This window comes from Benincasa hispida, chromosome 9, assembly GCF_027475165.1.
Source record: "Benincasa hispida cultivar pf3 chromosome 9, pf3_genome.v1.1, whole genome shotgun sequence".
NCBI lineage: Eukaryota > Viridiplantae > Streptophyta > Magnoliopsida > Cucurbitales > Cucurbitaceae > Benincasa > Benincasa hispida.
The window spans coordinates 69,725,472-69,745,816 of record NC_143486.1 but is presented as its reverse complement, the minus strand read 5'-3'; the positions used below and the strand labels follow the sequence as shown (position 1 = coordinate 69,745,816).

The window sequence follows — 20,345 nt, the reverse complement described above, 5'->3', positions numbered from 1 at the left end:
CAGGTTTCTTGCTCTCTCCAATCTCGCCGCTCTCGCTCTCGCTCTCTCCCACCTCGCTGGTCTCGCTCTCTCCAACTTTCTCGATCAAACTCTCGCTAAGGATCTCGCTTTCTCAGCCTTCTCGCTCATTTGGCTCTCGGTAGTGTCGCTCTCTTCATGTTTCTCGCTAAGGATCTCGCTCTCTCCAGCCTTCTCGCTAGCTTGGATCTCGGCAGTGTTGCTCTCTCCAGGTTTCTCGCTAAGGATCTCGCTCTCTCCAATCTCGCCAGCTTCGCTCTCTCCTTTCTCTCCACCCTCTCTCCAACTTCGCTCTCTCCCATTCTCTCGCTGCCTCCACTCTCGCTGGTATCGCTCTCTCCGCTCTCATTCTTTCCAATCTCGTTAGCTACCGTGAATATAGTTAATCTCCGTGCAACTTCCACACGAATTTTCCCAAATAATTTTCTATATTTTCCTCAGTTCTTCAATCCTTTCTTCACTATTCAGGATTTAAGTCTTCAAGGTTTTCTCTTCTTTTTATCCTTTTAGGGTCCTCTCTACTCGTACTCCAGAATCAAATATGGTTATCGTAACTATAATACCTAACCATTATAGTTTACATTCACTCTTACTAATTGTTGGTGACAATTATTACAGTTATTATGACAATTGTAAAATTATTAGATTATTTACATAACATAGGATTTAACTTTCTCCTAATTAACCCCTTAATCACTTACTTAAGTAGGAAAATGGAGATCCGGGTTTCACAATTACTTCCCCCTTAAGAAATTTCGTCCTCGAAATTTACTCAAACTAACTAACTCTGGTTTAAGTTTCATAACAACCACTGTTGTAACCTCCTATACCCTCGTCTATTACCACGCTTCCACTGCGCTACTCTAATATCAACTTTCTCAGTTTGAGCGAGATAGTTGGAGAGAGCGAGAGTGTAAGCGAGAGTGGAGAGAGCGAGATTGTAAGCGAGAGTGGAGAGAGCGAGATTGTAAGCGAGAAAGTGGGAGAGAGCGAGAAGGGTCGAGCTATCGGGTAAGCTGGGCCAGTCTTGATGTTTGGATGATTCCGGCTAAACCATGAAGAGTTATGAGCTAAGGTTTTATGGTAAGCTTCTTGAGACATTTTAGAATAGTTTTGTAGAAGGAAGTATCTCAAAATAAGGTTTAGAACTATGAGTAATCTAAGCTGTAAGTTGGATCTGGATTCTAGGGGTAAAAAGGGAGCCCGAGGTAGAAAAGGGAACTATTAGAAAGGCTCCTAAGCAATTAAGGTGAGTGTTATAGCTTTGATAATTGGATTAGCTCAACATAAGCGCGCGAGGAAGCCAAGGCATAAAATTTTCGGAAGACATATTTAAGAGAGACAGACCGGAATTTCGTGTGGCACTACCGGAATAGTTTGTCGGAGAATTGTCGCCGGATTATGGTCGTCGGTTTCTCTGTATAAACCCTAAACCCTAATCCCTAATGCTCATTCAGAAACCTCGCCTTTTGGTATACGGAATCTTCCACGCCGTCGAGCACAATCATCGTTCTAAGTTTCGAGTTTCAGCTCTGCAACTCTCCTCTTTGTCTGCCCATTCATGGCTGTCCACGCCAGGAAAGCCCCTCATAAAGTGGCCTTCACTGCCTGACGAGTTCGGCAATCCGTTGCAATCGGATTCTGCCGTGATTTCAAACCCTAATCCTGCCATTGACCCGAAACTCGAAGCAAGTTATGCGCCGAATGACTTGTCTACCATTTCTGGCATCCTTTCCGATCACGGTGTCCGGCCCGGTGCAGAGCTCGAGGATGCTCTGGACCGGACTGGAATCGTGCCGAGTTCGAGTTTGTTGGAAGCTGTGTTCGATCATTTCGATTCGTCTCCCAAGTTCTTGCACTCGCTGTTTCTCTGGGCTGCGAAGAAACCCGGATTTTGTCCCTCTGCAGTATTATTCAACCGTCTGATCAACGTTCTTGCGAAATCGAGGGAGTTTGATTCTACTTGGTCTTTGATTATTTCTCGTCTCCGTGGAGATGAAAAGCCCTCTTTGGTTTCGGTAGACGTCTTCGTGATATTGATCAGGCGGTATGCTCGTGCAGGTATATTTTTAATTAGGCTACAATGTCGGTACTTCTGTATGGATTTGATTGATTTTCCATTTATTTTAACCGTCCCTGTATATGAAAATTCATATTTGGAAATCACCTTCCTTCACCATTCCAATTTAAGGGTTATATTCATCTTATATTGTCATTCTGTACTGTTGAGTGCGCTCGATTGAAACTTGAAAATGAACAGAGAAATTTTTTAGCTCGTGTTCTTGTTTGAGATAATGGTTTGGTTTATATTTTCGTTTTTGTTCTTATGGATAATAATTTCTTCAGGCATGCTTCAACCTGCAATTCGAACTTTTGAATTTGCTTGCAACCTAGAAACAATTTCAGGGACCAACTCAGAGGGCTTGTTTGAGATTTTACTGGATTCACTCTGCAAAGAAGGTCATGTCAGGGTAGCTTCCGAGTATTTCAATAGGAAAAGGGAAATGGATTCAAGTTTTGGACTGTCAATTCGAGCATATAATATACTTTTAAATGGATGGTTTCGATCAAGAAAGCTCAAACATGCTGAGAGGCTCTGGTTTGAGATGAAGAAGAACAAAATATCTCCAACTGTTGTTACCTATGGCACCCTTATAGAAGGCTACTGTCGAATGCATCGTGTCGAAAGAGCCATTGAATTGGTGGATGAGATGAGGGGAGAAGGTATTGAGCCAAATGCAATCATATATAACCCAATAGTTGATGCACTTGGGGAAGCTGGGAGGTTTAAGGAGGCACTGGGAATGATGGAGCGGTTCATGGTTTTGGAACAAGGCCCTACTATCTCGACGTATAATTCTCTTGTCAAGGGGTATTGCAAGACAGGAGATCTTTCTGGGGCTAGCAAGATCCTTAAGTCGATGATAAGTAGAGGATTCACTCCAACCCCAACTACCTATAACTACTTCTTCAGATTCTTCTCGAAGCATGGTAAAATTGAGGAGGGTATGAACCTTTACAATAAAATGATTGAATCAGGATATGCGCCAGATAAACTTACATATCACCTGTTGCTGAAGATGTTATGTGAAGAGGAGAGATTAAACCTTGCAGTTCAAGTTTGCAATGAAATGAAGGCTAGAGGGTTTGACATGGACTTAGCTACAAGCACCATGTTAATTCATTTGCTTTGCAAGATGCATAAATTTGAAGAAGCTTTTACAGAATTTGAACACATGATTCATCGAGGAATTGTTCCTCAATATCTTACTTTCTTTAGATTGCATGATGAATTCATGAAACGTGGATGGACAAAAATGGCATCTAAGCTGCAAGAAATGATGTCTTCGGTTCCTCATTCAGAGAAGTTACCCGATACGTATAATCAAACTCCTGATTCTATCCGTGCTAGAAGAAAATCTATTATGCGTAAAGCCGAGGCAATGTCCGAAATGTTGAAGGTCTGTAAAGACCCTAGAGAGCTTGTCAAACGCAGAAGTCCATCCGAAAATGCTGTATTTAGTGCAAATAGGTTGATGGATGATATCAAAAAGAAAGCCAGCCTTTGACTGTTTGAACCCATCTACTTAAATTTTGCTGTTGCTGGTAAATAACTTCTCGTTAGCTCAACACAAAATGACTTGCGCCACATAATTTATACATAGAAATCAGTGGAGAAACTCCAACAAATGGATCAGTTTCACTGGCATGTACAGTTACTTGGCAAGGGGGCGAACACACTTTGTGCGGATCGAGTGTTTTTAAGGTGAACGGGGGCGCTCGTATATCGAATGGAGAGCTCGCAAGAATTCAGTTGGATTCAGAATTGTTTTATTCATTTGAATGTAGAACAGAACGTAAGTCCATTTGATTTAATCTTTCTTTATCCAGAGTAACATTATTATTATTAGGCCTCTTTGAAGGTTGGCGATTGACTTTAGCTGTTCAAGAATATCACTGTAATCCAAATCAAATCCCCTACTTTGATTTTCCCATTTCATTTTGCTCAATCTGAATATTCTCTCATATGTGCAAAAGCTTTTTCCCCCAGGGATCAGAAACCATTTGCTGAATTTCAACTTTGAAGTCAGAACATGCGACCAAAATTACATAGCAGGGAGAAAAACAAGGATGGGAGTGTTGAATTCAAGGACACGACGTATGTGAATGTTGCTGAAAAGCAAGGTTTTCCAACAGAATGATGATGAAACGCACAATTGTTGGGAAGTGCTTTTGCAACCAAACTCAGTTGAATTGCATCATTGTCCATTAACAATGTCACGGGGAGCTTTGTGAATGCGGGTGAAATTATTCGAGGAGGCTATCACAATGTCGTTGACAATTTTATAACGTTAGATGAAATACAAAATATATAGAATTTGTATCTTGGAGTTATTATGAGTCGAGTAAATTTTTATCTACATTCAACTATTATTAAAAAATAGCTACGTTGTGACCGTTTCATTGAATAATTTTCTCCATCATAGCAATTGGTTTCAGATTGCAGCCGATGACATTTCTTCAGGAACGGCTGGCTAGTGGAATCCACTCCACCTCCTCGTAAGATCACCATTTTAAGTTCTTTGCCACTCGAGCATCACACACATCAACTAATTTGATTGGGGAAAAAATCACAATTTACCTACTTTTTAAAAGGGTTTATAATATTCTAAGTTTGGTTGTATGGATAATTATCAGCTTTAATATTGTTCATTCAAGCATGCTTTGCTTTTGATTATATAATTGCTTTTTTTGAACCATTGTTCTCATCATATTGTTTTAAATACCATATCGCATTTATGGAGTGGGATTTGAAGCTATGAGTTGTTAGAAGTATTTTTTGATTGAAACAATTGTTATCATTGGGGAAAATAAAAGAATACAAGCGCATACAAAAAACCAAACCTACAAAAAGCCCTACTAAAGAAAGAGTTTCCAACTCGGTAAGAAGTCTTCGAAATCGAAATTGAAAGAGAAACATGAAACCTCACTAAAGACTAGACCTCATTAGAGTCTCTCCTCACCACGAAACACTCTATGTTGAAAGATAGTTTTATCTCTATGTATCATGGTATTATAACTTTCTTTATCTTCCATAGTTTTATGAACGGGACGGGTTTAATACTTCTTTGTGAGCTTCATAGACCTTTTTGTAGTTTTGATATTGATTTGATTGTGTTGAATCCAAGTTGTAGTGAGTTGGTAGATTTCTTCAATAGAAGCTTGGTTTCTTACCAGATATATATAATCAAATTAAATTAGTTGCTAATCCTAGTTATTTTGACTTTGTAATTGTAGATTGGATAGTATTAGTACTCTTAAAGAACACAGAAAAATGGAAGTAAAAATAATTTAAAACCATTTATTATCTTGTTTGGGTATGTAATTATTACCATCAATCGCTATAATCTTGAAAATTTATTTAACCAAAAAAAAAAAAAAAAATAGAAGGGTTGATATCTTATTTTAGACCTATAACTAACTGTATTCCATTTTTCTTTTTATCCATGAACTGGCTGCATTTGGGATTGATTTTGAAAGAAATAGAAGTTAACCGTTTTTTGTATTCGGTAAAATAAATTACAATTTAATGGAAAATCACACTTTTTTAAATAAGCTATTTACTAGCTTTTAGATTTTCTTAAAGGAGATGCAATTTTTAATAATTTTTTACTTTTATTTTTATCATTTAAAATTAAAATTTATTTTATATATCTATTTTAAATAATTAACAATAATTTAGTATTTATTTATCAAACACGTGTAACCGCTTCAACTGATTTTATAGAAAGCACAATTGGCAAAAAAGTTTATCAAACACTAATACGCTTCAACTGATTTTACAGAAAGCACAGTTTGTAAAAACTTAAAAAACTATTTCAGTTTTGGTTTCTTGAACTTTCATAAATAAATTATTTTGACCATTGTTATTATGCAGTGTGGTTTCTGGATGACAAGAAAAATAATAGTAGATATCAATTTTTCTTTTTCTTTTTTTTTTTAAAAAATATACATCGTAAAAAATTAAATTAGACATTTTCAAGACATAAGGATTTCGATGGATTTTTTCTTTTCCCTTTTTTTTTTTTAATTTTTAATTTTAAGTTCAAAGATCGAATTAATTTTTTTTTTAAAAAAAATCTTAAAATAATAGACAAATACAAAGCATTATAGAAAGTTTGATATTAATTTCAAACTTGAGCATTATTAAATAATCATGAAAAATATCTTCTTTCATGAGGTCCAAATCGAAATAACACTTATTATAAAAAAAAATATGAAAAAATAATAAAAAATAATAAAGGCCAATAAAAATCAGGGAGAAGGAAATTTGATATCCAGAAATAAAATATCAACAAATATGTCTCATTTTTATGCATATAAATCTTATTTTCATAGTTGAACTTTGAATCTTATTATGTTTTCGTTTCTAAATTTTTAAACACGTCTATTTTAGTCCTCAACTTTTAAAAAACGCTTACTTTAGTATCTCCTATTAAATTTATGTTAACTCTTAAATAAAATGATGAAATGATTTGTATTTTTAGATGACTGTGCTGCCAAATAAGTTAGTCATACTAAAAAATTTAGGGTTTCAATTTTGAATTATGTGGTAGAATAATTGATTAGGGTTTCTATTTCATCAAATATTTAACAAAATCTGAATAGTATAGACCAAAATAAACACTTTTTACAAGTTCAGTGACCAAACGATGGTCACATAATCCTAAAACCCAACAAAATTATGGGAATTTATAAATAATGAAAACTTTTAATATTTCATATATATAAACATATGTATACTGGTGTTAAAATATTGAAAAAGATAATTTAAAAAAAAAAATAGAGGATAGATATTGATTTTTTTTTAGCAAGAGATGGGGATCAAACTCCGACTTCTAAGTTCACTTTTGCGATTGAAAACATAATTGATCTTTGATATTGATGTCTAATTTATTGATGTATTGATTGTGAATACTATTTTGTTCTATATACTTTATTTCTTCGTTTTGATTATTATATTTTAAAAATATTTAGTTTGATGCCATATTTTCAACTTTAATTCATTCTAATCTATGTATTTTTAGAACATTTGTTTTGTCCTCTTTTTTAAAAAAAGTTGCTAATTTGTCCATATTTTCAAGACTTTAGCATAAAATTTGTACACGATAGAAACACTTCATTCAAATTGATGTCTATAAAAATGGAGCGGATTAAGTATCATGCATTGAATGGACCAAAATAACAACTTTTTAAAAGTGTAGAATCCAAAACATATGTTTTGAGCATATATAGAATAAAATGGATAAAAGTGACAATATATAAATCAAAATGATTGTTCCGAAAGTATAGAAACCAAAATGAACAAAAGTAAAAAAATATAAACACATTTAAACCAAGGTATTAATTTTAAGAGTAATAAAGTATAAGCCTAAGCATTTTGTTAATTTGAACCTAACGAACAAGACACCAATTATCCTTATCATTAAGTTGATGGTTCGATCTTCAATCCCGTCATAATATTTTTTTTCTTCTTGACAATGTCTGGAGTATCGGAGATTTGAAATCTTACTGTAATATGATTGATTTGTTTTATTATAGACAAAACTTGGGTAACATGCTTTGAATTATGCAAGCAACATGTTTCAACAATATGCTACGTGACAGACATATTCTACCAAATATTTTTTCTTATAGTTATATTGCATATTCAATGATCTGTCTTCCTTTTCTTACAAAAATTATTTCTTCCCTCCTTGAAAATCTTCTTAAAGGTTCAACCATATATATGTTGTGGTCTTGTTTAATTTTAGGTTTAGCCCATTTATTAAAAAAGTGAGTATTGAAAGTTTTGAACTCAGTGATTGTGTAAGTCTCGATCTTCATGTATTGTGTTCAAAAACTTTTTTTTCTTTGTTGAGGGTTTGTTCCAGTGGTCAATTAGGCCTAGCTAGATTGTTGTGAGCTTGGGGAGTAAGTAAGAACTCGGTTTTTCTTTTTTCTTTTTTCTTTTTAATGTTGTATTGAACTGGAAAAAATTTTGCTTATGAAGGTGAGTGAATCTCATACTTAGGGGAGCTTAAGTAGTTTGTTCTGATGGGATCTCATGTAAAGCTTAGAGAAGCTTTATTGTGGGAATGAGGGAGCTCAAACTTATAGAGAGCTCAAGTCGAAACTTAAGAATAAGTTGTATATGAGCCTAATTGCTTGATTTTATATTAATTTTTTTACTAATTTCTAACCGGTGTCGGTTGTTAATATAAATTTACAATAATTGAGCTATGTTCTAGTTCGGGTTATCAAGTAATAGTTGAACTAAACAAAAGTCTAGGCAATTTTATGTAAAGTAATGAAGAGAGAATCTACAATAGTTTTAAGTACAAAATTATTATATTTTAATTACAAATAACCCAGTTCGATTTTCTTTCCAATGAACTGAAGAAGCTATCTGTCCTCATCCTTCAAAATCTTCATCATTCATATTTCTCTCAACAATTTCTTTTTCCATGTGATTTTGATTTTGATGAGCTTGTCACCTGTTCGATTTTTCGTCCATGCGCAACTAAATTTGTTGACGAACTCACTGAATTTCTCACGATTTAATCAAAATCCGATGAACTGAAGAAACAGAATCCCTCACCGGCGCCGGCGTCGGGATTGGGAAGTTTCTCAAGATGCTTTTCTCTGCGGTTTATCTCGAGAAAAGAGCCTGATTCTTTCAGTTTCCTCTCTCTTCTGATTCTTTTTGCCTTTTTTTTGTTGGTTCTCTGTATGTTTCTTTTCAAAAACCGAGTTTCTTGTCTTTTGTTGTTCTCTACACTCTTGCTCTTTATGCAGAGTGAAATGGATGCTTCCGTAAAGAGGCATTGCTTGTGGTTCTGTCTCTAATGGCTCGTCAAGGCGCTTATTCCAATGCTGGCTACTGCAGCAATGGTGAGAAGAAGAGTACGAGCCAGGTTCAACAGTTGGGTAACGCGATCTTCCATGATTTTCTTGGCATTAGGACCAAAGATGCTTCCGTACTCTTGGCCGCGAAGACGCCGGATGTAAGCTTCTCGGAGGCATCGACGCCGCCGTCGGCTTTGGCTTCTTCTAGCGGTGGCCGTGGACTCCACTCCGCCGCCTCCGATCTTGCTTCTGGTCCGTTTGTTAACATTCGTTGTCTTGAATTTGCATTTTTCTAGGTTATTTAATGTCTATTTGCTTTCGTGTTAATGATTTTGTTGAATTGCTTCTCCTTTGCCTGAATGACTTCGATATTTTTTGGTTTTCCTTTTGTTTTGAAGAATATTCCGATCATTATCGTCATCTGATGGTTTTTCGATCCTCACTGAGCGTGATTGTTTATTTTTCTTTTTTGTTATATTCTTTGATCAAGCAGCTTTTGATTATAAAATATTGATTTTCATGTGTGAACTCGTCTTTTCTGTAGAAAGTTGACTTCCGTGGTTTTATGCAAATTTTCTTCCTGCAACGTAGAATTTCTGTCTGCAACCCTCATTCCCTTTGCTCTTTATGTCACTGTAAAGTGTAAAGGATTGGTGTCTTTGAGGTCGCCATTGGTTAGAAGCTTTCCGAAAGACCTCTTTTCCATTTGACTATCTCTTTTCGTTCAGTTTTTTTAAACTTATGTATTCTGAAATGGAAACTACAATTAATTTTTCTAGAATCTTCCTTTCCCATTGTTAATTTCTTCCTACTCAGGCTAGAAATTTCATTCAGCTTGTATATCTCTCCCTGAACTGAGTGTTGTGACGTGCAACTTTTCCTTTGATTTATCTATGAAGTTTGAACTGAACTTATTGATGTATGTGATTTTGAATCCTTATTGTGGCTGTTTGCTTTATTTTCAAGTATCATCTGTCTGATTTGAGCATTGAATTCTTATCTGACGTAAAATTTACTCTGTTCTTTCCTCACTTTTTATAGAAAACCAGGTTGGAGATTACCTTGAAGGGGTTCCATTCTACAGTCCAAGGAATGATATATCCGGACCTGAAAATGGTAACCGAATAGCAGGGATTAAACGCAGTAATCCAGATTCTGCTTTCATGGGGTCATATAGAACCCAAATTCCTCATGTAAGCCTCTGACTCTCTTGAGAGTCGCACGCAGTGAAGGTTTTGACAGCTTTTAGTTTCTTTAGTCATATTCACATGGAAGTGAAAAGGACTTCTATGGATAATTTGATATAATTTTCTTTAATCTTGTATTAGATACTACAAAATGGAGCTGGTGGAGATCGACCAAGATACAACGATAATGAGGCACTTTACAGTATGCAGCCACCAAGAATTGCTGCTTCTTCCGTCACACAACATTCTCTTGGTACTAGATTCAATCCGAGTATTTCCAAATGGGAGAGACCCATTTCGTCGAACATGAGTTCTGCACCGAATTCTCCACTCGGGAGTCAGTTTGTGCCTCGTGTTCATCAAGTAGCTTCCAATTTTTCCAGAGAATTTAATGTTGCTCCCTCCAGTATTTCTCAGTCTGCTGCTGATGAAGGATCTAGAACTGGGATGAAAAGCCCTGGAGTTTTAAATAACTTTAATGCTCGACATGATGGGAGACGCTCTTCTCAAATGTTGCTAGGTTGTGACAAGCAGAAGACCAATACTGAAGGTTTAGCATACAAATCTTCTAACCCTCCCAGGTAAATTCCAGACCGCTCATCATTTTGAATAGCTAACATTCTCAATTGTCCTACAACAATTTAGGGTTCGTTTGAATTTTTAGTCAATTTCCATAAACAAATACATGGTTTAAAAACTCTTTTCCCCCCAAAACTTAGCTTGGATTTTGAGAACATTTGAAAAGGGTATATAACAGAACAAAGAACCTATAAGGGGGAGTAGTCAGTAGTGTTTAAAGTTTATTTTTCAGAAATCAAATGACGATCTGACGGAGCATTAGAGTGTTGTGTGTTTAAATATATTGTGACAGTCAGCAGGATCTTGATTCAAACAACAGACAGATGACTATTTTCTATGGCGGTCAAGCTCATGTTTTTGATGATGTCCATCCAAACAAGGTATTTTTCCTGTCTGGCAAATGCTTCATCTGAAACCATCTTGGTCCATAAGTAATTCATTATACTGTTTTCATTTTTTGCTTGGATTTTTTAACTGATAAGCTCACTATACATGCTTCATAAAGATTTATCGACTTTGGCTATGTTAAAAGTTTGTATCGGATGGGCAATTCGCAATATACTATCCAACATACTTCATCAAGACCTAGCTATAATAAAATCTTGAATGCAATGAGAAAATTGCAACATACATCAGTAGTATCATTTAATTACAAGTCAAGAGGGATGTATAAATTTTGTTCCATATTTTTGTTGGAGAAAAATTTCGTTTTGGAGTTCGTATATTGAGCACCTGACCAGCTTTAGAAGGAAGAAGCGTATGTGTATGTTTGATCTTCTAAATGAGGACGTTTTAGTTAAAATTTTAGGACTTCACTCAAGTAGAATTTCTGTTTTGTTGTTGATTATCCGTTAATCTCAGTAGTAGCTGCTGCATATTTTTCAGGCTGATATTATCATGGCCTTAGCTGGATCAAATGGAGGCTCTTGGTCAACAACCTTAGCACCTAAATTAAATGTAACTGGGATACCTAGTGACCAGGAATCAGCTAAAGAGCATCATGGAAAGTTATATCATAGTTTGATATCCACCAGTCGAGGAGTTGGCGATATTCCTACCTCGACGCAAGCAGGTGATTCTAACTTAAACAAGATTGGATTAACTAATTAAGTATGATTAACAACAAAATATGTTAGTATATGCGGTCACAGATTTTTGCAGCTATCTATCAGCTTTTCAAGACTCGATAGTAAGATTTTACTTTGTTAAAAGTTGTTTGCAAGTTTGTTGGTGCAATCTTTCATTTAGGTTAATTTATAGGCTTTTATACATAATAATTGACAAACCAAACCAACGTTCTGGCTGTAGCTGTTGGTGATCATCGACACGGCGTTGCAGCGAAAGAGACCCGAGAACCTGTTCATTCAGCAGAGCCCAATGCTGAACAGTACAAGGAGAGTTAAGTTGTAAGATTACTGTTAGAACCAATCTCATCGCCGTTTTCGTCTATCAGTCTTGTGTTTCTGCAAATAACAGTCAATTACTCTCTTAAGGTGACGACGATGGCTTTCTTTCCATCCCCATCCCGCCATCCCCATTCTCGTGCCTTTTGTTCGCAGCAAGAGGTCATTGATCAAAACTGAAGGGTAAAGAGATTTATGGTAGAAAGTATTGTTGTTAGTCCAATTTCATTAGCATTGTCATTATTTTCCTTTTAGCAAATACAACAGTCAATTGCTTGCTTAAGGGGACGGGTTTCTCTAATATTTGTTTGATGCAGAAAAGTCGGTTGCCTTCAAAGCTTGCTATAAAATTTTCCATTTTATCTATTGTGAAGTGTAGTGGAAAATTATGTTTATACTTTTCTTGCCCCTAATAAGATACAATGTCATATCATGGGTAGATTCTTTCTTTCAAGGGTATTTTGGTCATTTTTATTTTGAGGTTAAAATTGGTAGTTTTTTCCTTTCATGCCACTTTGGTAAATGACTACTTTGATTTTTTTTTATTTAAAAAAAAAAATCCATTTTGTTTTTTATTTTTGTAAGCTAAAATTTTAAACACTATTTACACCTATAAGGGTTGTTTGAGTGTTTGTGTAATTGAATGGATTTTGGATTGTAATGTAATTCAACACCTATGTTTGGATTGAGCGTTTTGAATCCAATTTGTAATATTAAACTCATTCCGTTTCGATCTTTTTTAACTTTGAAGGAATCAAATTCCAATGCAAAAGTGTATGCTAGTGCTATTGAATTTAATTTTGAAAAACTTTAAAAACAGAAAAAACTAAAAATTAAAACATGCTTTTACAAAGAAAATGATCCTACTCTTGAAGATTGCCTTCAATGTATTTCCTTTCCTGTTCATCTTACAAATGCAAATCTCTTTCTTGAACAAGAATCAACAAAACACTATCACTAGTGTCTTCTTAGTTATTCGTAGGCAAGAATTGGATTGTGGGATGTAAAACCTCTTGGACAAGAGAATTGATTTTACAAACAAGTTCTAAAATTTGTGAGTGAGAAAGAGTTCCTGTGAGAGAGTTTTCCTTTTCTTTTTTTTTTTTTTTTTTTTTTTTTTTCCTTCTTCTTCTTCTTCTTCTTCCTCCTCCTCCTAATACGTTCAATCACTTTCTTCACTAAAATAACTCTTCTAGTGGGGAGTTATTTAAGTTAAGTTATATTATATTAAATCATATTTAATATAATATAATTAAATTAATAATTAATTAATCTAGTCATCATATATTTAAAATATGCACTTGAATCATATTAAAATGTATATTTCTCTCATAACTTATAGTTTAAACATGAATCTCATTTATATTGATTTTATCGATCGCCCTATCTCGACAACTACATAGAGGGTCTCTAGTATATATAACCTATAATTTTTTATGAATCTCATTCATAAAATTAATATTGGAATCACATTCAAATATATACAAATATCTTTCTCATTATATAAAGTTTAATTTTTGAATCTCATTCAAAATTAAATTTATATTAAAATATATCCATATACATTATATGAATTGCATCTCATACAATTAATTTACACTCCCTTATTTAATTTGAACAATTCAAATTAATCGAAAACTCATTGATTCTTTTTATTATTTAATTTGAACAATTTAAATTAATCCAAAAACTCATTGATTCTTTTTATACTCAACGAGATAGCAAAGGGGCCTAAATGGACCTACAGACTAGAAGTTTCAATTATATGAAATTAATTAATTAAGCTCTGTAATTATATTAATCAACATTCATTAATTGTGAGACACTCCATTAAAACTCATAACTGCACTCTTCGCACTGTATATATATTTCTATGTCCACAAATATAGTCATTACTAGTAAGTCAACTATTCACGAATTGCTTATAATTATAGTTGAGTCAAATTATCATTTTATCCCTGTAATTACCTCTTACTCTTTAAGTATCATCGATCCCTCTAATAACAATCGATCAATTTATAGTCAAACTATAAACCAAATTTCTCTTGAGCCAATGAGAGGTAAAATCTCATTGTTCAAGACTTAGAATCAACCCTTAAAGAGTAATTCATCTACTTACCCTAAAATTTCATGTAGCTATGTTCCCTATTTGAACAAATCTCCAAAATGGTAAGCTTATTAAGTTGGTGAAACGGTCCATCTCACTCATACAAATCAAATGGTTGCCCTTGTAAACAGAAGTTCATAACTCACTCATGATTGGGGTCGAGTTACTTATGGTCATCCTATGAAATATTAATCTCTTTGAGTGTTATAAAGAAAGATTAATCATTTCTCAATCCGATCTTATACAAACTCTTTATATAGAATAGGATATTTGTAATACATAGTAGAATAAGAGAAAAAAATTTAAGAATATATTACATCATTAAAATATTTGCAAATATGAATGAGTTGACTAGTCAATCTTTGATTTTTTTTAATTTCCAATTTCGCCCTCCCTTGTCTTATCTTGTTGTGCATCTTTTTTTTCAATCTTTTTATTTTTTTTCTCTTCTTCGATTTTTGCTTCTTCCCTCCCTATTTTCATTTTTTATTTTATTTTCTTTCTCAGTTTTTGCTTCTTCTCTCTCTTTTTTTTATTCTTTCTTTTATCCGATTTTTGCTTCTTTCCTTTATTTTTTATTTTATTTCATTTCCTTCTTTTTCCCTTTCTTTTTCTTTCCTATATTTTTTTTCTTTCATTTCTTTCTTTTTTTAAATTTTCTTTTCTTTATTTTTTTATTTTTTTAAAAAAAAATTCTTTTCTTTCTTCGGTTTTTGCTTATTCCTTTTTTTAATTTTCCTCAACTCTTGCTTATTCCTTTTTTTTATTTTTATTTTCTCCCCTTTCTCCAATTTTTGCTTCTTTCCTTTCTTTTTCTTTTTTTAGTTTTTCTTTCATTTGTCCAATTTTTGCTTCCTTTTTTTCTATTTAATTTTCTTTCTTTCTTTCTTTTTTTCTAGTTTTTGCTTCTTCTCTTTCTTTTATTTTTAAAATTTTTCTTTCCTTTATTTGAATTTTTTTTCTTTTTCCCATTTTTTCCCACAAGAATCATGAGACTGAATTCCATACGCAGGATTTGAAAGTACTCGCTTAACATCAACAAGTCAATCATCAAGTTTGATTATTATAACAAATAATAAATATAAATAGAAAATGAATGTCTATCAGTGATAGCCACTAATATTTTCAATCATTGATAGCTTAATCTTTGATTATATTTTCGTAGTTAATAGCCACTTATAGAAATCTATCATTGATAGCCAACTTAGTGAATTTAATTAATAAAGTTGAATCTCAAACTAAAATGTAAGTGGAATGCCTAGAAGTTATCACTAATAGCATGTTTATCAGTGATGGAAGCTATCATAAAAAAGAAAAGAGACTTATAAATGTTTGGGAAGGACAAGAAAGGGGCAAAAAGGTGTTCAGTGGCTATGATTGATAGAAGTTACTACTGATAGCATGTTACCAATGATAGAAGCTAATACTAATAGCATGTTATCGATGATAGAAGTTATCCGATAGCACGTTATCAATGATAGAAGCTACCATTGATAGCACATTATCGGTGTAGAGAATTACCACTGATAGCATGATATCAGTGAGATCATTGATAGCATCTTATTATTGATATTATCAGTGAAAGAAGCTATCATTGATAACTACAATATGAGTGATGTTAGTGATATTGGTGATAAAACTTAGGTGATATCTATATATCGAGTTTCTTTCAGAGGTGATAACCAGTTATAGAAGTCTATCATTGATAGACTTAAGTGTTAATATTTCAAGGTTGATTCTAATTGATGAAAGTCTATTAGTGATAATGACTGATAGCTGCTATCAGTGATAACCATGATAAAAGATTATTAATGATAACTACTATGGTAATCAAAGGTGTTGGTCTTCTTTCAAAGTTGATCATTATTTATAAATCTATCATTGATAGCCACTGATAGCCTTAAGTAGTAATATTTCAATGTTGATTCCAATTGGTGAAAGCGAATCAATGATAACTACTAATAATTGATAGCAAATTAAAAGTTAATATTTCAAGATTTGCTATCAACGATAGCGATTGATAGAAGCTATTAGCGATAGCAGCTATCGGTGATAGCTTTTAATTTGAGAAAATCGAGAAGAAGCGAACAAAATGATGGCCAGGCATGAGTTTTTTTAGTGGGTAGTATCCGTAGTGTCTACCGCATACTATTCAAATTACGTAAAATAACCTTGAATCTTAGTTTATTAAATTGAGTGAATGCAATTTAAATGTCAAATAAAATAATTTTCTTATTCATTAAATAAATAATTTGTATATATAATTTACAAACAAACCCAACTTTATCCCATTTCGTTGATTCCTCACGCATTTCAACACTTCTTTGATTTCTAATAATCTTGATTATATTCCAACCTTTCAAACAGCTCCTAAGTTCCTTTGTTTTTAAAATTTAACTAAAAATTCAAAACATATTAGTGGTATATGTACATGTTACATTACATGATAATGTAAGATGATGCTATGGTATGTGCATGCAAATCAGATAATCTCCACTTTTCTCCTCGACCATGCGAAAATAATGAAAATTCTAACATCTCCACTTTCAGGAAGAGAAGAAAGTTTTCATTTAAAACAAATTAGGAATTTGATAGAGAGGAAAAAAAAACTTGTCAGCGTCTTTGGATGGGGAGTCTATCTTTGATTTCACTCTGCTAATTCTTACTCTAATTAAATACAATGTGGGATAACTTACAAAAAAAAGATTAAGTATTAAACACTAAAAAAAAAAATCATTTTTCTAAAAATTGATTTCAAGTATTTTTCTCAAATCAATTTATCTCGTAAATTCCTTTTTTCAAAATCTATTTTGAGTGATTATTAGACACCTCCATTTTTTTTAAATTAAACACTCAAAAGATTAAACCAAACAACCTCATAGTTGTAGAATAAAGAGTTAATAAGTTATTAGTTGATATTTTTTTTAATCGTGGAGCCCATAAAATAGTCTTGAGAACTAATATATTTGAAGAGTTTAGAGAGAATGAGTTTAAATCATGTGATTATGACTACTAACACAAAATATTGTATTTCTTTTCTCAATAAGCGTGTTTTTTTTCTTTTTCTTTTTTTTGAGGGAAATTTTCTAAATAGAAAAATCTCAAAAAATATATATTTTATAGTAAAAAGTTCAAAAAAAAAATTAATTTTTTTTAATATTTAAAAATGCCCCTAACTAAAGTGTCTTAATTCAAACTCTTTTCTCTCTTAAAAAAATAAATTAATGCGGATAATCAAAGATGATATTTTTAAAGACCAATTCAACTTGTATTATCAACCTCAACCTAAATGATTCGAGGTTAGAACATATTTGTTATATATTCACTGGGCTATTATAATTAAGAGCAGCGGCCCAAACATTACCGGGCCGCCTAAGCCTGAACGGTATTGCGAGAACAAACAATCTAAGGTGAAAGATCAACAAAACTTTTCTAATGCACATTTTGTACTGTACTACATGTACTACAACGATCCCAATCTGTACTGCATTACATTTCAATTCAACTAGTTTTTTCTTCAATTTTTCCTATACCGAAAATTATTCATGTTCATCAATAACGATCAGCGGATGTGATTGATGTGATACAACGACTGAAGAAGATGAACATCAATAGCAATATTAACACTACAGCCATTGATGTGGTTCATCTAATGACTTACAAAACAAGAGTGATAGATATTTACAAAGAGAAACAGTAATTGGAGCTAGTTTTAGAAGAAATTACTCGAATTCCCGGAGCGTTCTTCACATCCATTGATTCATATGCAATTGCCTCCCACTTCCGACGATGCGACGGCCTCGGAAGGTTCTCAGGCACGATGAACTCCAGCGAATTGGCTCGCCATGGAGCGCATTTTCTCTTATCGCTCCATCTCGAGATCTTCACACGCTTCCTCGAATAATCCACAAGTTGCGGCGGCGATTCCAGAGCCAGAGATTCACTAGCGACGAAGATGTCGCTGACTTCGATTGCGAAAATCAAGCTCGCTAAACCTAAAACGCATACGCTTCGGCTTCTCCATGAGCCTTCATCTTCCTTCCTGCAGTTAATCGAGAAATCGAAGATGAAAAAACAGTCAAACAGATCGATTCGTCATTGAACGTAGAATCGATAGAGATGAAGTTGATTTGGTTGAGACTTACACAGATAATCGAGCGGTTTTTGTAGAATCGAAGGAATTTGAATCGGGAGCTTGAGGAAGGAGAAAAACTGAAGAAGATGAACAGCTAATTCTTAAAGCCATTTGCTCTGATTTTTATTTCTCGAAGAAACAGTCAAACAGAGGAGCCGCAAGGGGTGATCGTTGGACACTATATATAGACAGTGGTTACGAGAAACGTTAAGGTTACGGTGACTATCACCGAAGAATTGAACACGTGGATTAGGCGCTTTTTTATATATATATATATTAAAAAAAAAAACAAAACAAAACCAAAAAAAACATATATATATTTAGAAAAATTTGCGTTTGCCGGGAGTCGAACCCGGGTCTATTGCTTGGAAGGCAATTATCCTAACCGTTGGACTACAAACGCTTGATGTAAGGAGCGTTTAAATAGTATTATTTATATATTTTATTTAGAAAATGACCTATAATAAATCTAGGTCCGGTTTGGGTAATATTTGATTTTTGTGTTTAGTTATTGATTTTTTTTAACTCCTATTTTGGTCTTTAAAATTTTAAAAACTTCTACTTTAGTTCAATGTTTACTTTGATCCATGCTATTAAGATTCTATTGCCTTTTAAACAAAATGGTTAGATGACTTGTATTTATTTGATGATTAGGCAGTCAAATAAGTTAGCGACATTAAAAAATCTAGGATTTCAATTTTGAATTAAGTGATAAAGCGATTTTCTAGAGATCTCAAAAGTCAATGTGCATTCAAGATTTTGGTCATTTACTATTTTAGCGTTGGTGGTTGATATTTCACTTCACCTTCATCTTGTTCAACCTATGCTAAATACAATTCAATTTCACCATTAAAGAGTTAACAAAATATTAATAGCAGGGACAAAAAATAAATACTTTTAAATAGTTGTGGGACTAGACGAATGTTTTTAAAGTTTAGGGGTTAAAATAGAACAATATTCAAAGTTTATGGACCAAAATAGACAATTTTTTTACACAAGAAAACAAACTTTCATTAAATATGTAAGGGGGCATTTGGGACACTTCTCTCAACTTCTACTTTCCAACTTCTTGGTCCAAACACCCCTAAAGGACAGGTCGTATAGGCTACGACATCAAAACCTCCATTAACCATCAAGCTCCTAAGTCACAAGAAAATCATGCTTGTTTTTCCACAATTCTTATTCATGAATTTTATAATTTTCTATGCAAGTATTTGATTTTTTAGCCAATTTCTAAGAACGGAAACAAATCTTTTAAGCTCCGTTAATAACCATTTAATCTTTGAAAATTAAGTTTATAGACACTACTTTTATTGTCAAATTTTTTTCCTTTGTTATCTACTTTTTATCAATTATATAAAAAAAAAAACCAAAATTTGAAAACGAAAAAGTAACTTATAAAAACTTGTTTTTATTTTTGAAATTTGGCTAATAATGCAACCATTATACTTGAGAAAAATGTAAATAACCGAGCGATTTTGTTAGAGTCGAAGGAATTTGAATTGGGAGCTTGAGGAAGGAGAAAAACTGAAGAAGATGAACAGATGATTCTTAAAGCCATTTTCCTCTTATTTTTATTTCTCGAAGAAACTGTGAAACGAAGGAGGCGATTGTTGTATACATAGATAGCGGTAATGGGAAATGTTAAAGTTACAGCGACCGTCACCCGAAGAATCGAACATGGGTTCAGGGGAGGGGGTTTAAAAAACAAACAATTTATTATTTTTTAAAAAAAAAATGAAAAAATGAAAAAATGTGTATACAGGAGTCAAACTCCAGCTTATTGCTTAGAAGGCAATTATCCTAAACGAAACGCAAGATGAAAATAGGATTAAAATAATATTTAAAATTTATTTAGAAAACCAGATAGTTACCAAAGTACATAATAAGATGAGACTTTAATAATAATGTGTTTGTCGGGAGTCAAACCCAGGTCTATTGCTTGGAAGGTAATTATCCTAATCGTTGGACTATAAACGCTTTACACTATGGAGAATGTTTTTGTTTAATTACAAATTTAGTTTTTT

The 20,345-nt window shown here is 33.2% G+C and overlaps 3 protein-coding genes and 1 non-coding gene across 6 annotated transcripts; 2 read left to right on the top strand and 2 right to left on the bottom strand.

The window, feature by feature from the left end:
* The first annotated feature begins 1,273 nt into the window (after positions 1-1,273).
* Positions 1,274-4,487, top strand: LOC120087253 (Pentatricopeptide repeat (PPR) superfamily protein). 2 transcript variants are annotated; one of them, XM_039044188.2, is made up of 3 exons: positions 1,274-2,079; positions 2,365-3,875; positions 4,070-4,487. In XM_039044188.2, the coding sequence occupies exons 1-2, from the start codon at positions 1,464-1,466 to the stop codon at positions 3,585-3,587; spliced, it is 1,839 nt and encodes a 612-aa protein (XP_038900116.1). In that variant the 5' UTR covers positions 1,274-1,463; the 3' UTR covers positions 3,588-3,875; positions 4,070-4,487. The 2 variants fall into 2 exon arrangements, with proteins under 2 accessions (XP_038900116.1, XP_038900117.1); XM_039044189.2 differs by having other exon boundaries at positions 1,292-2,079; positions 4,057-4,487.
* Positions 4,488-8,341: 3,854 nt separating this feature from the next.
* LOC120086603 (uncharacterized) lies at positions 8,342-12,515 on the top strand. 2 transcript variants are annotated; one of them, XM_039043332.2, is made up of 7 exons: positions 8,342-9,159; positions 9,949-10,100; positions 10,236-10,675; positions 10,966-11,053; positions 11,559-11,745; positions 11,982-12,079; positions 12,167-12,515. In XM_039043332.2, exons 1-6 carry the CDS (start codon positions 8,907-8,909, stop codon positions 12,074-12,076), a joined length of 1,215 nt encoding a protein of 404 aa, XP_038899260.1. In that variant the 5' UTR covers positions 8,342-8,906; the 3' UTR covers positions 12,077-12,079; positions 12,167-12,515. The 2 variants fall into 2 exon arrangements, with proteins under 2 accessions (XP_038899260.1, XP_038899259.1); XM_039043331.2 differs by having other exon boundaries at positions 8,349-9,159; positions 11,982-12,515.
* A 5,074-nt stretch (positions 12,516-17,589) lies between these two features.
* LOC120086473 (histone deacetylase-like protein) lies at positions 17,590-18,662 on the bottom strand. Its single transcript, XM_039043147.2, has 2 exons — positions 18,329-18,662; positions 17,590-18,225 (listed from the first exon to the last, which is right to left on the bottom strand). The coding sequence occupies exons 1-2, from the start codon at positions 18,427-18,429 to the stop codon at positions 17,865-17,867; spliced, it is 462 nt and encodes a 153-aa protein (XP_038899075.1). The 5' UTR covers positions 18,430-18,662; the 3' UTR covers positions 17,590-17,864.
* TRNAG-UCC (transfer RNA glycine (anticodon UCC)) lies at positions 18,650-18,721 on the bottom strand. The gene has a single exon. It is a non-coding gene; the product is annotated as a tRNA-Gly (tRNA).
* Positions 18,722-20,345: the final 1,624 nt, after the last annotated feature.

Coding starts and splice junctions, on each gene's coding strand:
- LOC120087253 (XM_039044188.2), top strand. CDS start 1,464: ATGCTCATTCAGAAACCTCGCCTTTTGGTATACGGAATCTTCCACGCC. Junction 2,080..2,364: donor CAGGCGGTATGCTCGTGCAG/GTATATTTTTAA, acceptor TAATTTCTTCAG/GCATGCTTCAACCTGCAATT.
- LOC120086603 (XM_039043332.2), top strand. CDS start 8,907: ATGGCTCGTCAAGGCGCTTATTCCAATGCTGGCTACTGCAGCAATGGT. Junction 10,676..10,965: donor AAATCTTCTAACCCTCCCAG/GTAAATTCCAGA, acceptor ATATTGTGACAG/TCAGCAGGATCTTGATTCAA. Junction 11,054..11,558: donor ATGATGTCCATCCAAACAAG/GTATTTTTCCTG, acceptor CATATTTTTCAG/GCTGATATTATCATGGCCTT.
- LOC120086473 (XM_039043147.2), bottom strand. CDS start 18,429: ATGGCTTTAAGAATTAGCTGTTCATCTTCTTCAGTTTTTCTCCTTCCT. Junction 18,226..18,328: donor AAAACCGCTCGATTATCTGT/GTAAGTCTCAAC, acceptor GATTAACTGCAG/GAAGGAAGATGAAGGCTCAT.